The sequence below is a fragment of the Gopherus flavomarginatus genome, chromosome 5 (assembly GCF_025201925.1).
Source record: "Gopherus flavomarginatus isolate rGopFla2 chromosome 5, rGopFla2.mat.asm, whole genome shotgun sequence".
Classification (NCBI taxonomy): Eukaryota; Metazoa; Chordata; order Testudines; family Testudinidae; genus Gopherus; species Gopherus flavomarginatus.
The window spans coordinates 63,965,797-63,981,711 of NC_066621.1; the positions used below are offsets into that span (position 1 = coordinate 63,965,797).

At 40.1% G+C, this 15,915-nt stretch overlaps 1 protein-coding gene across 7 annotated transcripts in view; it reads right to left on the minus strand.

Moving 5' to 3' along the window:
* The window catches only part of PPFIBP2 (PPFIA binding protein 2), a 204,528-nt gene that overhangs the window by 103,437 nt on the left and 85,176 nt on the right, over positions 1 to 15,915 (minus strand). For all 7 annotated transcript variants that reach the window (XM_050955046.1, XM_050955045.1, XM_050955041.1 and 4 more), the window contains exon 3: positions 12,029 to 12,243. In XM_050955046.1, the coding sequence (XP_050811003.1) occupies positions 12,029 to 12,243 (215 nt within the window). The remainder of the gene's footprint in view (positions 1 to 12,028; positions 12,244 to 15,915) is intronic.

The window sequence follows — 15,915 nt, forward strand, 5'->3', positions numbered from 1 at the left end:
TTGACTTAATACCACATGGCATTTTGATTTAAAAATTTATATTATATGGAGTTCACAGTGCACACATTAAATGGATTAAAAACTTGCTCTGCTGACAGATCTCAAAATGTAGTTGTTAATGGGGAGATATCAATGAGTAGGACTGTTTCTAACAGAGTCCCCAAGGGATCAGTTCTTGGTCCAACACTATTTAATATTTTCATTGGCACTCTAGACAATGATGTAAAATCTTTGCTGGTGAAGTTTGCAGAAGATAAAAACAGTGGGATAATAAATAGCGAGGACAGGCTACTGTTACACAGTGAACTGAATCACCTGGTTAAATTATCACAATCCAGCAAAATGCATTTTAATACAGCCAGAGGCAAAAGATAATACATTCAGAAACTAAGAGAACAGATTATGTGAGGTTTAATGAGCTCAGTTTATTCATTTTATCACAGAAGAGGTTGAGAAGTGACTTGGATGGGAGTTGTGGGTCAGGGAGCCCATGTAAACTCTCTCTCTTCACCTCCTCAAGCATTACCATTAGCCTGTCCTCCACCTCTTGCCTCCAAAGCTTAACCCTCCTACTGCTTGGGCTGGGCAGGCCTTAGAAGTTACATATATCCTTGGAGACTGGGGGGAAGCGGGCCAGGATCAGGTTTCACTGGCAGGTTTTGAATGTGAAAATGCCCTAGGCATCCAAAACCCCAAGTCTGCAGATAGGGAGTGGTAAGGGGGCGTGACAGGGTGACCAGATAGCAAGTGCGAAAAAATTGGGATGGGGGTGGGGGGATAATAGGCGCCTATATAAGAAAAAGCCCCCAAAATTGGGACTTGTCAATAACCTAGTCCCAGATTTGGACCTTAGCGTCCAAAATATGGGGGTTAGCATGAAAAACCTCCAAGCTTAGTTACCAGCTTGGACCAGGTACTGCTGCCACCACCCAAAAAATTAGAGTGTTTTGGGGCACTCTGGTCCCCACAAAAACCTTCCCTGGGGACCCCAAGACCCAAATCCCTTGAGTCTCACAACAAAAGGAAATAACTCTTTTCCCTTCCCCCCTCCAGGTGCTCCTGGAGAGATACACAGAAGCAACCTCCGTGAATCTAAGCAGAGGGAGTCCACCATCTCTAATTCCAGTCCTGGAACAAAAAGCACTTCCCTCTTCACCCAGAGGGAATGCAAAGTCAGACTAGTAAATCTAACACACACAGATTTCCCCCCTGACTTCTTCCTCCCACCAATTCCCTGGTGAGTACAGACTCAATTCCCTGGAGTTTCCCCACTAAAGAAAAACTCCAACAGGTCTTCAAAGAAAGCTTTATATAAAAAAGAAAGAAAAATACATACATATGGTCTCTCTGTATTAAGGTGACAAATACAGGGTCAATTGCTTAAAAGAAATATGAATAAACAGCCTTATTCAAAAACAATACAATTTAAAGCACTCCAGCAACTATAGACATGTAAATACAAAAGAACATAAAAATCCCCTATCTGATCTTTGGTACTTACAACTGGGAAACAGAAGATTAGAAAGCAGGAAATAGAAAAATCCTCGTCATAGCTGAGAGAGATTCAGGCAGACAGAAGACAAAGAACTCAGACACCAACTTCCCTCCACCCAGAGTTGAAAAAATCCAGTTTCCTGATTGGTCCTCTGGTCAGGTGCTTCAGGTTACTTTTTTTTCAGGTGAAAGAGACATTAACCCTTAGCTATCTGTTTATGACAGGACTGTCCCTACAAAATCAGGACATCTGATCACCCTAGGGTGTGCTGCATCTCATCAGTAGAGTGGGAGTGTGAATTTGCTGAAAAGGAAAATCAGGCCATTTGAGCAAAAGGCAGCAGCCCTTTTACATGTGGTGGGAAATGACTGTAGAAACATGAACAAGCATCTCCAACAGTTGGTTCTCAGCAATTTGGTTAAGACCAAGTGACACTCCCTGGATGACAAGCCCAACACAAATGATGTACATTATAGCATATTTGGACCAAGCAGCAGCAGAAACAAGGAGCAAGCAGCTTGTCTCATTGGCAGAAGGGGAAACAATTTTGATTTTGGAATTAAAACTCTTAAGTGCTTATTTGGAGTTCTGCATGTGGAAGCATCAGTGCGCAGTCAGGACACAAGACTTTTAACTTGCAAAGGACATCAAACAGTTTTTTTAATCCCTTCCTCTTTTCTAAGCCTGCATGATTAAGCCAGGCTCCTATTACATATGCTGGATGAAAACATAACTCCTCGAGCAGGTGCAGGAGACTTTGGAGCCTTTCCCAATTGCAGGTCATACTATACCATAACTCTGTAGCACATTTGGCCTTCCTGGTAGTTCTAGCAATAACTGGCTCTCTTCTCTTCATTTACATAAAGAAAGTATCACCAGTGCTTGGACAGAAGTTACTATTTACTTGTTCATTCATAGACATTTGCACATTCTTGGCAATTTCAAACATTCTTTGCCACATACTGAAATATACTTTCAGACCCAGTCACAAAGGAGCTACAATTTATATTTGAGGTTTCATTAAATTTACTTAAAATAAAAATGCAGAATTTAGGAAATTTTAATAGTTAGCCTTGGTGTAAAATTAACTAAAAAACATTTATCTTTTAAACAAATGTGCAACTCCTGTTATGGACATCCAAAACTAGCAGGTCTGCTCCACCTAGGGAAAGGTATATCAATATGGAAAATGTGAACTTGGAAAATGTTTGATGAGACTAGTGTAAAAATTTCTCCTAGTAGTCTGACTTACCAGCTCAGACTTGCAATATTTCGCCTGACAGGTTTCCATGTACCACTGAAATTATGAAATATATAAGTGACATGATAAAATGGACTGTGTTAATAATTGCATTTTGAGGCTTCACACACCCTAGTGTTTTACAGTTTATTTTTTTATTTTAAAAAACTTGGCAAAGGCTTACCTACAGTATTTTTTTATAACCTGGCAGGGAATGACACCTAGTTTCTAGATCTGTTTTGATTCTAGCTTCACTATGCGCTGAGAAATAAGAAGTCAGTCTTTTAGAGGACTTGGACTTAGGAATACTTAGTACGAAAACATTTATATAAATCCTGTACCTAGTGCTATTATTATTAATTATACTGTATCATTATTATAGTATATCAGGCAGCAGTGTGATCCTTCCTCCAGCTAAGTGAGATGGAGTGCAGGCTGGGTTATTTTCCTCTTTAAAAACTTTCACTCCAGTGTTGAATAGGAAATAAAACAACTTAAGCATTTACTCAAATTGTAAACAAAACCTATGTATCCTGTTTTATTTATGTGTATATGAACTACAATATTTAGGTTTTTTAGCTATTCAGTACTGGAAAGATGATAAAACCTGAAAATATATTTAGCTGGAACTAAAGTCGAAGTGCACCTTCATAGGCAATGTTATGTTTTTGATTTGAATTATAAAGATACTGTTATCTTTAATAGGGAAGATATTGTGTTATCTTACAGATATGATAGACCAGATTACCCAAATACATTTTGTACAGATTGAATGTCTGGATGACAGCTGTAAGCAAGAATACTTTAGGTCTATACTGTTTCTATACAATTCCAGTAAGATCTCCAAATCCAGCATTGGCTATCCAGAAACAGAGACTTTTATCATGGCTATCTCTATCTCACAGTTGTGGCACTCCTAGTTTTTATCTAGTTTTCATGATCTAATAAAATAAGTCCCTCCTTATTCAGCCCTTGATAGACAACAATTCCGTCAACAAAAGCCTCCTTCCTCACATACAGCAAATTACTTTTCAACCTCAATATCTGTAAAATTAGAGCAGTGCATCATACTATGTCAATAGGAAGAGCTAGAAATTGCAGTGGCAAGATTGGATATATAAAATGAAAACCTGTCAGCAAGCAGAGCTTTAGGCACAAGGAGAAAAGAACTTATACACATTTGTCAGCTGCTTATTGCAAGGGGAAAAGACACTAGATGACAGCTGAGACTTTGATACATAGGATTTGTCCAGATCCAATATTCAAAATCCTCCTAAAGGCAAATGTGCAATTGCTATCCCCCGATAGGTTCTTGAAAACACACAAAATAGTCCCCCGCTACAAGCCCTATGAACTAACGAAGAGGAGGTATTTCAAATGGGGGAGGGAGAGAACTCTACATTTTTATTATAGACACCCCAAATCTAGCTCTGAACAGTGTGAATCCCCCTGCTCAATTCCTGGCAGGAATTCTGAGAGGTGGTCATGTTCAGACTGTGGGACAGCACTGCTGGCTAGAACATGGGTGCAAATAACTGTGAAAAACAGAATCAATGTTTCCTTTTTGAGCAAACATCTGAAGAGAGCCAGTTTGGCCCCATTGGTTGTAAGATGACTTCTAACTTGTGGCTTTTGTTTGCACAGTGTTGATTTTTTCCTATCTCTGCTGAATAGCTAGTACAGTAAATGATTGTAATGTTAGTTTCTGAAGATTTATCATTTCCAAGCAGGGCAAACCTATAATAAATCATATCTGTAATAGAGAGTATCCACATCAAGCCCTGGCTATTTATATGGGGGAGCCAATGCTGTCTGGCATTCAGCAATAGCTGAAATGTAAAGACACTTCTACCACTTCTCTCCCCTGACCACACTTCTTAAGGGTTGTTAGAAGAGTTGATATAGTAGCTCTATACCTACACAGGGGGAATTCCCAGCTGGCCAAATCTTCCGGCTTTTGAGCCACTTTGTGCTGGGAGATCAATGAAAAGGAGTCAAAGTGCATCTCAGAACTGGGTCCTATGTTTTCTACTAAAAAAAATGCTTTTCAGAAAAAGTATTCCAGCATTGTGTTTTAAGTCAGAAAAAATAGATGAATGAAAACGAATGCAAAATGAAGGCTCTCTTTTACTCTCCAAAGTCTCTCTGCAGATCAGTTTTCAATGTTATGTGTACTAATTCCACTTGGTGCTAGGGAGATCATACTATATTTAGATTCATGATGCCTCTCAACAGTTAAGTTCTATAGTCAAATTGTTTCTGGATAAATGTATCAGTCTCAATTGGCACTACACATAAGAGTGTCTATCTTCATCCCAATGTGGGAGAGTCAGCTGCAGATGAAAATTTATAGAAAAGTATAGTTTATTTTTTCCTTAAATCAGCCAAACTTTCAAATCAAATATTGATATTGTATGCAACTCATCTAAAATGACACTGATTAAGCTATAATAAATTATTTTTGCAAAAATAGAATTTTTACCTATATTACTGCTAACACCTTAGATCACTAAAATAAAACAAGGATTTTGAACCTTTAATTTACTTTCCACTATTTATGCACTTCACTTATTTGCACTTCTCTCAGTTTGACCAATGAAAACTGACTGGTCGTTTTATAAAACTTTCATTTATAGTTCACAGATTATTAGGACAAAAGAGACCACTGTGATCATTTAGTCTGGCCTCCTGTATAACAAAGGCTCTGGAACTTCCCTGCATTAATTCCTGTTTGAACAAAGGCATCTCTTTCAGAAAAGCATAGTTAATTTCACTTTCAGGTCCTCATGCACTAATATAACTCTGCAGTGTCTGAGTTGTGAACAGGGTAATGTTTACTTGATAAAAAATATTTCTGTAACAATTTTATAAATAAGTTTGAGGAAAATATTATTGGCATCAAGTTTAGTAAAAGCTATGTTTTACAAAATCCATACTTTGGGCCAATTTGATCGCACAGTGTCCCTTAAATTTCTGTACAAATAAGAATGATCTATTACCAGCGGACAATATTACAATTATATAAATCCTTTCCACCTATACAATGACACTCGCCCAAATCTCTCTCTGACATTGCTCCCCATATTCTTCACAATGATACTATTATGATAGGATTATGGCATCATTACGATGCATTTTGTACAAGATAAGTCATGTGAGGTGTTATTGGAAAAGGTATGATTTGCTGAATATGATTATCCTATTTGTATGCACAGATCATTTTTGTACCTGAACTAATGAATATTGACTATGTATCTGTATTTCAAATGTAGTTACACCTGGGTAATGCCCACTAGACAAGATGCTTTCAGTCTAGATAGCTAGCTGGGAAGGGCCTATTCAGGGCAATGAGCCATTACGGAAAACAATAGGTCTTAGGAGAGAAGCTTATCTCCCACTTGCTGAGCTTTCCTGAGAATGCTACAGCCAGCCTGTGAGTGATGGCTGCTATGACTCTACAAAGACATGTGACCAGGCCACATAATGCTGGACTCTATCTTGGGATGTCAGTATTTTTCCACAGACTGGTCTGGGAATCAAGCTTTGGAACAAAGGGTTCCCACCATATGCAAAAGCTATATAAGGCAGGGAGTGATGTCATCTGAGGCTCTTCACTCCCCACACAAGAAGATTCCTCAAAACACCTGAGAAACAAAGACTGAACTGGGGGAAGCTGGACCCAGGCTAAAGGGATTTCTAACCTGTGTATGAAATGCCTGAGGATTCCAAGCTGTAAAGCAAGTGCAGCTTGCCCCTGAAGAATCTGCAGCCTGCTTGTATCATCTTTTAGAGTGAAAATCTGCTAATTCATATCCAATCTATCTGGTGTATTAAGCTTAGTTTGCATTTTTTGTTTATTTATTAGGTAACCTGCTTTGATCTGTTTGCTATCCCTTATAATCGCTTAAAATTTATCTTTTGTAGTTAATAAAGTTGTTTTTGTTTTAATCTAAACCAGTGAGCTTTGACTGGAGTGGTTGGGGAAAAATCTCTGCTTAGTTACCACAAGTGTGCCTTGTTCTCTTCACATTGAGGGAGAGGCGGACCAGGTATTAAACCCATATACTGCCCAGATTTGACCAGGGCAGCAGGACCATACTGCTCTAGGGTCTCAGGCTGGGAAGAGAGCCTGCATGTAACTGCAGCAGGGTGTGTCCCTACCTGTATGAATGCTGGTGAAAGTGCAGGCTGGAGGGCTTTGCAGCTTGTCAGAGCAGTACAGTGAGATAGGGAGCCCAGGCTGGTGGGTCAGAGGGCTCAGTGGTACCCCAGTTCCAGGTGGCACCCCAGGGGGAACCCATCACGATCTCCAGTTCCTTTGCAAAGCAGTAATAACCCCATGTTATGGGATGAGAATTCTGAAAAGTCCACCTCAGTCGCATTTAGAGAAGTGGGGAGCAGAGGGATTTGGCACCAAACCCCCCAATTCAGCAAAGTATTTAAGCACATGCAAATTTTAAATTTTGAAGTCAATGGGTCAAACACATTTGTAAACTTAAGCTTGTTTTTTATTCTTTTGCTGAACTGGGGCCTAGTGGTTTGATCCAAAACCCAACTAAGTTTTTAATTAGTGTAGAAGCACCCAGAGTAATAAATAGGCACTTGTTACAAATCAAGAGAGATTAAATAAAATAATTTAAAAAAATATGTGTAGTATTTCAGATTTTTTACTCTTCTTTTTTTTCCTTACCATCTGGCAAATAGATTTATCAAGTTTGCCAGAGTTGCATTTCTCAAAGTGAATATGGTCAGGAAAATATTTCCATGTTTTCAAGAGTCAGCAGCTTTCTAATGGCCAATGTACAATGCTCCATGGTGAAGTGGTTTAAACTAACTAGACATTTTACAATCTATGAAACTAGATTGTCACTCATGTTAAAAATCATGTTAGAATTATTCTCAGGTGAAGTGGATCCAAACATTCTTATGGGAGAAATGCATCTTTGCAGAGCCTAACACACAAAAGAGCATTAGCAGTGCAGAATGTCATTTGGAATTAGCAAAATGAAATGGTAACTAAATATGTATCATTTAGCTGACCAAGTCAAGCACAGTCAGTGGTTAATTTTTAATGCTGAAATTACTATCTGCTGTGTGATACATCATTTGGTCCTTGCACTACTGAAATATTTAGCAATAACTGTGGTACTATACCCAAAGTCATTTTACAGCCAGTTGCCCATAATAATCTTAGCTTTCATTTTGCAGTGTGTCAGATACAAATACAAAGCATTTCTAAATGACACAGACTTGTTCACCCACAGGCACAGAATCTCAATACAGTTCTTACTGTATTGAGTAAGTAAGTATTTACAGCTGTTCAATTAACACAGCTTTATTCCATCTTAACCTTGTAAAAGCAATAGTCCTATTCTAAGTTACAGAGAATGTTAAGCCCTACTTAATGAGCTGCCTACATCTAATACACTCAATACATTTACTGTGAAACTCAGTTCTGACTTCATGAAGGGTAGATTTGTCTCACAGTATTGGGAATCAGAGTTCTAGCAGGTCCAGAATTTGAAGTCTAATAAAAAAAGCCAGCCAGGAATAGCTACATCTCTCTTCCTCTCTGTTTGAAAACTGCACTGACACAGCTTTTGAGGTTGTTTCTTCAAGAACTTTTTGTGCACCTGGGTTCTCAGTAGCATTTCTGTCTGTTATGCATTCAGCTAGTTCATACTAAGGAACCACAACTAGTGACACCAAATCCACTTATGTCAGACTCTTTGGGATATGTTTTAAAATTACAGAAACATCAGCAGCTTCAGAAGCATCACTCCACACAGTTCTTCTCTAGTCTCAGGAACCTTGGGGTTCCCTGATCATGAGTTGAGAGAGAATAGAAGCCTTACGGTATGAGCTTGTGGCCTCACTACCTTTACTACTGCGAATGGTCTGTTTTTAGAGCCTTTCCATTCACTCTGATGGGTTCTGGGCCAGGCCCTTATTTTCATAAGTACAAAATTCATCTTAAAGGAACCATGGAGTCACAACCAATCCTTTCCATAGTAAAGGATTAAAACAGACACTTACAGAAATGCAGGTGAGCAATGATGGGCATAAAACTTTCTGGTTATGTTATTATTTTGGTTTTACACTCTATGAACATAACTAAATTTCATGGCACCTACATACTTACATCTATAGCAGATACCCCCCAAAAGGCTACAGCTATAATTGGTTTAGATTTAAAAACAAATGAGTGGATTTAGTGCTTTGTGACATGCTTTGTGACAGGTAGTCTCTATTTACTGATAGAACAGACATAGCATGGGCAATAGTCATAAAGCTTCCCCCTCATCACCTTGCCAATATGCTTCAATCCTAGGCCTGGAGGGACCAAATTGCATAGCCTTGTCTACTTTAGCAAACTTTGTAGCAGTAATTCACCACTGGGAGTATCAATGACAGAAGTGGTATTGTTCCAGAAGTTGTAAGCTCTTCAAGGCAGGGATTTTTTGTTTTGTTTTGTTATATGTTTGAATAACAATGCTGTAGAGAGGCCTTTTTTGGTCACTTTCCATTGTCTATCCCCACTCTACATTACTCTGGAAGATCTGAAACAGTTGCAATAGGGTTAGGCGACCCAGAAGTGAAAACACACAGTGTCCAGGGGGAATTCTGGTTATGAATTTCACCAATGAGAAAACAGTTGAGTCTCTGTTCTTATTCAGCAACGAGTCCCGTGGCACCTTATAGACTAACAGATGTATTGGAGCGTAAGCTTTCGTTGCTTTTTGCAGATCCAGACTAACACAGCTACCCCTCTGATATCTGTTCCTATTCAGTTACTGACCTTTGCTAAACAAAAATGTGAGGTTTTGTTGCTTTAGTTTTAAATGATGATACACTCGTGAGCTCTCCCATCGGCTTCACTATTCCAGCCCTTGCAAGCGGCAGTAGCTGTGTCGGTGGGAGACGCTCTCCCACCGACATAGCGCTGTCCATGCCAGCGCTACTGGCAGTATAAGTTGTGATTTATTCACCCCTCTGAGCAACATAATTTATACCGACATAAGCTGTAGTGCAGACATAGCCTTAGTGCAGAATGGCAGCCTCTCTTGGGTAGGGTTTGCTACATGAAGCATACTGCACCTGTGCTTCATAGACTGTACTGGCTATTGCTTTGCTTTGGTATTCAAATCCAGCCCTTAATGGTTTGGTTTCTGGCTATCTTGGGAGACCACCCTTCCTCACATCATGGGAGATGGAAAAATCACTTGGGTCCTTTTTACTACCAATCTTTTGATTTCAGTGCTCAGGGCTGAAAGTGAAGTGTTCTCAGAGTATGACTTTTAACTCTGGAATTCGTGTCCAAGTTCACTGAACAGACCAGGAGTTTGACAACTTCCAATGGATGATGTACATATTTACTTGCTCAGGCTTTTTCCTGATGCCTCACCAGAGCTGCCACCACTGAGCAAGAGAATGTTTCAGAAATTACTCTTGCAATTTGTCATTTTGAAAAGGCTGCCGTGAGTCATGTATATGCCACTGGACACAGGGTTAGGTATATTCTTAGAAGTAAGTAAAAACAAAACATAATATAATAAAGTGAAAAACATTAAAAAAGCAGAAATATTGTTTCACAAGAGACCCAAAGATAGATAGTACAAGTTACCACTAATTTGTTGTTTTTGAGCATATATAGCCCAGGTACTTCACCCAAATCAAAACAGTTCATGACTTACTAGACAGGGCTGCAAGATTTGCAACTACAAATAATGATGTTCTGAGAAGGGAACTGTGGTTTCTGTTTTGGATAATGTCCCATATGAGGAAAGTACTATATGAGAAAACGTGCATTTGTTACAAGATTAGTAGAAAACAGAGGAGTCTAAATTCAAAGGGGATAATACTCTCAGTATTACCTGCCTCACAGAGATGTGACGCTTAATTCATATTTGTACAAGAGAGGAGCCCAAAGCAAAATCCCAGATCTAAACTCCCCTGAGCTCTGTGGTTCAAGGCCAATGCATTTAGATGGTGCTATGAAAACGTAAAACCAGTATATAAAGTACTAAATATTTATATTTTAATAAGTACTTTCCTTTACCTACCATTGGACCAAGACCTGAAAGCCTGCCTAAGTTCTTACCCAGGAAACTCAGCAGGAGCATGCCTGAGGGAGGACTGAATAAGAACTGACCTCAGGATTTGGCCAACAGATTCCAATGCTGAGAAAATTAAATTTAACATTTTTAAAAACCACTAAATCTGCACCAACTTCCCATTCCTTCCTTTCATAAGGTCCCAGATAAAGACTTTCCAACCACAACATTGCACCTATAGAGTATGCAGTTCAAAGACAGGCCAGGCTAACAAAGGCAAACAAAAGGCAGAAAGTATTCCGGAAGCCTCAGCACATATTAACATCATGACAACTATGGTAGGTGATGCACATTGGATCAGAAGCTAGAGTCATAATTAGGAAAGAACAAAATTGTTTGTTGGAGCCAACCAAAACTGCCACCCCCACCCATATAAACAAACCTTTCTGAAGCTTTGAAAACACTTGGTTAACTCTCACCCCCCTTACCTAATCACCACATATCTGCAGAATCATGTCTTCTTGGGGAGGTGCATTTTGGCAGTCTACACCCATTTTTCCTCCTCCACTTACACTGGGTCTCTTCTTCAAGAGGTTGCCTGAGGCCGGATCACCACTTCAGTGAGCCTCAGTCTCCTTAACTAGATGACCAAGTGGCTCATTTCCCTACCTGCCTCCTAACCCAGCCTTGCATGCTCTGGTGCAACAGGAGCAAACAGTGAATCTTGCTGCTATGCTCACCGCTCTCCTCTCTTAACAAACCCAAGGGGTACTTTGGAGAGTCATGATACCCCTGAGTGGGGACACCACAATGTAGAAGGCTAGGAGCATGAGAGATCCCTTTAACTCTTTCCATATTAGCTGCCTCAGAAACACATGCCACTCTATACAGTCACATTCTGAACCAGGGACTAGAGGTGAAAGGTTCTGTATCCAGTTACAAATCTCGATTCAATTGCTTTTCTCCAGATGAGGGCAACAGAAAGGGCATGGAAGGAGGGGCAGCACTTTTAAACTTTCCTTTCCACCTCCTTCTCTCCATCCTCCCTCTCCCACCATAAAATGAGACCTTCGACCCCCAGCTATGCTAGCCGAGTACAAACAGCTGAAGTCCACTAAGTGTTCTAAAACTTGAGTAGATTGCTGCAGCTTGATTTCATTACTACAAGAATTGAACCATGAGATACGGCAGTCAATATTATTCCCCAATCAGATAGAAAAGTTGTTCAAGATGACTCACCAGGTTTTCCTCCAGCCACTCCTGTATACATCTTGCTGTATCCCCCGGTATCTGATTTCGTAATGCTTCTCTCTCTTGAGGATCCTCTAGCATTTCTAGTGCCATCTTCAGGTCTTCTAGCAGATGCAAAATTCGGAATGTGCCCAAATATACTGATGGAGCAGGTGACACAATGTCATATATGCTATTTGCATATTCTGTGGCTGCCTTAGTACCTAATACAAGTAGTAAAGAGAGGGAGAAAAGAGGTTTTTATAAAAATGTTAAAGGTCTCCAGTAAATATATGGATATAATTTGATGATACAACAATAGCTACACTCCAGATGCTACTCTGTGGGCATTATTAACAATTAAAGAAAAGGTAAATATGACATCTTTCTGATAGCACTTACACATTTTTTAGTTAGCTGTTATTTAAATAGACAAATAAATGCCCCCTTTCAGAATGAGGCAGAGGTGAAACATTCAGATCACTACGTTTTTAAAAAGGAATACTGGGTCCAGGATAGATTTGCTAAAGCCCCATAAACACAAACCAAACCCCCAAACCACCTGCAATTATCCTTACCAACCATTAGATGTCACAATGTAGTTGAAAGACCCCACACTAGCCCCATTTCTCCTGTATTACAAAAAAGACTTTTGTTGTATTTTAGTAAGAAATCCAGGTGAGAACAGGTTTCATTACAATCATGACAGAAAAAACTAAGCTTTGATAGAAAAAAAAAATCATAGCTATATAGACGGCTAGCAAATCCTTTCTCACCCTCTTAAAACAGAATCCAGCCATACTGAGAGAGAGAAAAAAAAAAACTTTCCTCAAGGCACAATACACATGCAACTCCACTAAAGTTTTAGCAGAGGGCAGAAGTTAGCCCTTAGATAAAGCCTTAAGTTCCAAGTTCCAAAGTATCAGCTTGGCATTGATTAAAATTACCAAAAGATGGACAGGAAATTGGAACTGGAAAGAACCCATTGCTGATGTAATGCTTTCCTATCACTTAAAAAAAAACCCAATAAGGTGGGATTAGGAGACATTTCCCCATGGCATAATGTAAATTTAACTCCTTCAGCAGGGTCCCCTCCCTTCATATGGTAATCATGCACTGACTGGGTTGAAAGAGTGCCAACTAAATGCAAGCCTCAGAAATTTGGATTGTGGCTTAAATATGGAGGAGTTCGTTTTCCTTATACAGGAAAACTGGATAGCATCCTTGGCTTAGTAAAACACTTGATAGCACAGAAGATAGTCATCAGTAAGTTAAGCCCCCCCAACAATGTGAGAAGGGAGTGTCAGAAACAAAAGGGGAAGCAAATAAGGGCCAACACAGGGCAGGGGAAAACTTCTGTTTATAAGGCCTTGGCTACACTGGCGCGTTACAGCGCTGCAACTTTCTCGCTCAGGGGTGTGAAAAAAACACTCCCCTGAACGCTGCAAGATACAGCGCTGCAAAGTGCCAGTGTAAATAATGCCGCAGCGCTGGGAGCCATGCTCCCAGCGCTGCAAGCTAATCCTCATGAGGAGGTGGAGTACATGCAGTGCTGGGAGAGCTCTCTACCAGTGCTGGCACTGTGACCACACTCACACTTCAAAGCGCTGCCGCGGCAGCGCTCCCACGGCAGCGCTCCCACGGCAGCGCTTTGAAGTTTCGAGTGTAGCCATACCCTAAGTGTCAAACTCCAATTAGAACATAGGAATTGCCATACTGGGTCTTGTTCCATCTAGTCCAGTATCCAGCATGCGTACTACAGAAGAAACTGAAAAGAAACTCAGTGGTGTGCTATATGTGAGATAATTTGCTCCTCTGTGAAACCTTCTCTTAACCCCTAACAGTTAAGAGACTGGCATAAACCCTTAAAGTTTTTTTCTTCCTTCAAAAACATTTTTGTTAATATTTTGTTGTAATTCTGGATATTATCTATATAAATGTTCAAGCCCTTGCTGAATCTTGCTAAATTCTTGGCCAAAACAACTTCCCGCATCAATGAGTTCCACATTTTAATTATGACTTGTGTGACTCTCATGAGAATGGTCCCTGAAGAGGGACGGGGAAGGCGGGTGGGGTAGAAATGAACTGTAGGGTATAACCCTTCCCCACAGTATCGGGGACCCAGCGGTCTGAAGTTATAGCAGTCCATGTGGGGAGGAAAAAAGAAAAGCGGTTAGAGAACAGCAGGACAGACGGATACAGAATACTCCGCGCTAAGGTATAACTGGTAAGAAGAATAAATCCAAGCCTTTTCTTTTGGTAAATAAAGTGTCTTCAATGTAATCAAATTTCTTCATCAGTGACTCAGGGCCTATTCATCACTCACCACCAGGGGGCTATCAGGCTGGATCTTGCAAGGTGCTGAGCATTCTAACTTCAATGCAACAAAGTCTATGGGACTACTCACATTTTTAAAATTAAGCACATGCTTAAGTGCTTTGCTAGATTGGGGCCATAGTGCTGAGCACCCTGGAAGATCAAGCCCCTATATGGGTAACTTTCATTTTCTGGAATGGGAGCTAGGCACACAGATCCCAGTGCATCATTGAGAGAACATAATCCTTCCTCTCCCCTTTCCAAACACACGCACACACTCTCCTCTTTTGTGCTGTTATTTTTAATCCAATTTGCTGTGGGTTGCCATTGCAGCCCTTCTGCTCTTTGACTAAAGGGGGGAAGGGAGGGCAGACAAATCCCCCTGGAGGCAATGCCAAGGCACAGTTCACCAGGGAGAGAAGTGATGTAGAAATGTAGAGGCTCATTCAACATTTTAATGCATACAGCTTCCTATTTTGCTGGCTGAACACTGGCAGGACTCAGATCATTGACTTACTTCCTCTTGTTCGGTTCCTAAATATCTTTGTATTAAATAGAAAATGCCTTGTTCATCTGAAAAGGAGAATAGAAGAAAGAAACTGAAAAAACAGAACTAAAAACCCACAGGAACTAGTTTAATTAAACACTGTTTATGTTCAATTTAACCAAGTCCACACTAAAACTGCAAAGAGCACAAGCGAGTTACAATACAAGAGAGACAGGTATCTGAATGCAAGAATGAGGATCGCCTTGCAGCCTGAAACCTGATGAGATGCTAGGATCAAAAGAAAGACTGCACGTGTTTTCCTACCATTCCCTTCTTGCTTAAAAGCTCAACAGGGGAAAGATGGTTAAAGCAAAGGCACCTATCTGGAACTCAGGAAAAATGCGCTCACTTCCCAGCTCTGCCACACAGACTCACTGGGTGATCTTAGGCAAATCATTTAATCTCTCTGTACCCTAGTTTCCCATCTGTAAAGAAGCGAGAAGTAATATTTCCTTTCTCCCACCTTTTGTCCATATTTAGATTATAAACTCTGTGGGTTAGGAATCTTCTGATACCATGTGTCTATTCAGTGTCTAGCACAATGGGTTCCTGATCTTGGCTGGGGCCTCTGGGCACTAATGTAATACAAATATGTTTTCCATGTGGCTCTTTGTAAAGTGTTTTTGGGACCAATTCAAGTAATCTTTTTAGGGTTAACCAACTCCTTTTCTGGCCTGCATATCCAGATAGTGGGTGACTGAGGTTACAAAGCTTCTGCACAACATATTTAAAAGTGAGGGGGAAAAGGACATCATTTTCAGTTACACGTTTCCTATTCTCTGAACATAAAAGCGTGTTTGCAGTTCAAAGTTCTTTGGAGCCATTCAGTTAATTCCAGGGAAAGGTTGCTTTGGGGTAAATATATAAACAGTTGGAAAGAAATGCATTTGCAGCCTTGTGAAATAAGTTACCAAAGGGAGCTATAAAATTATAGTGAACAGGAATTGGGGTGGCGGAGGCCATGGTAAATTGTTTCACAAGCCTAGAAATGCTAATGTCAGCTTTGTACATATTCTACATAGTGTTATGTTTT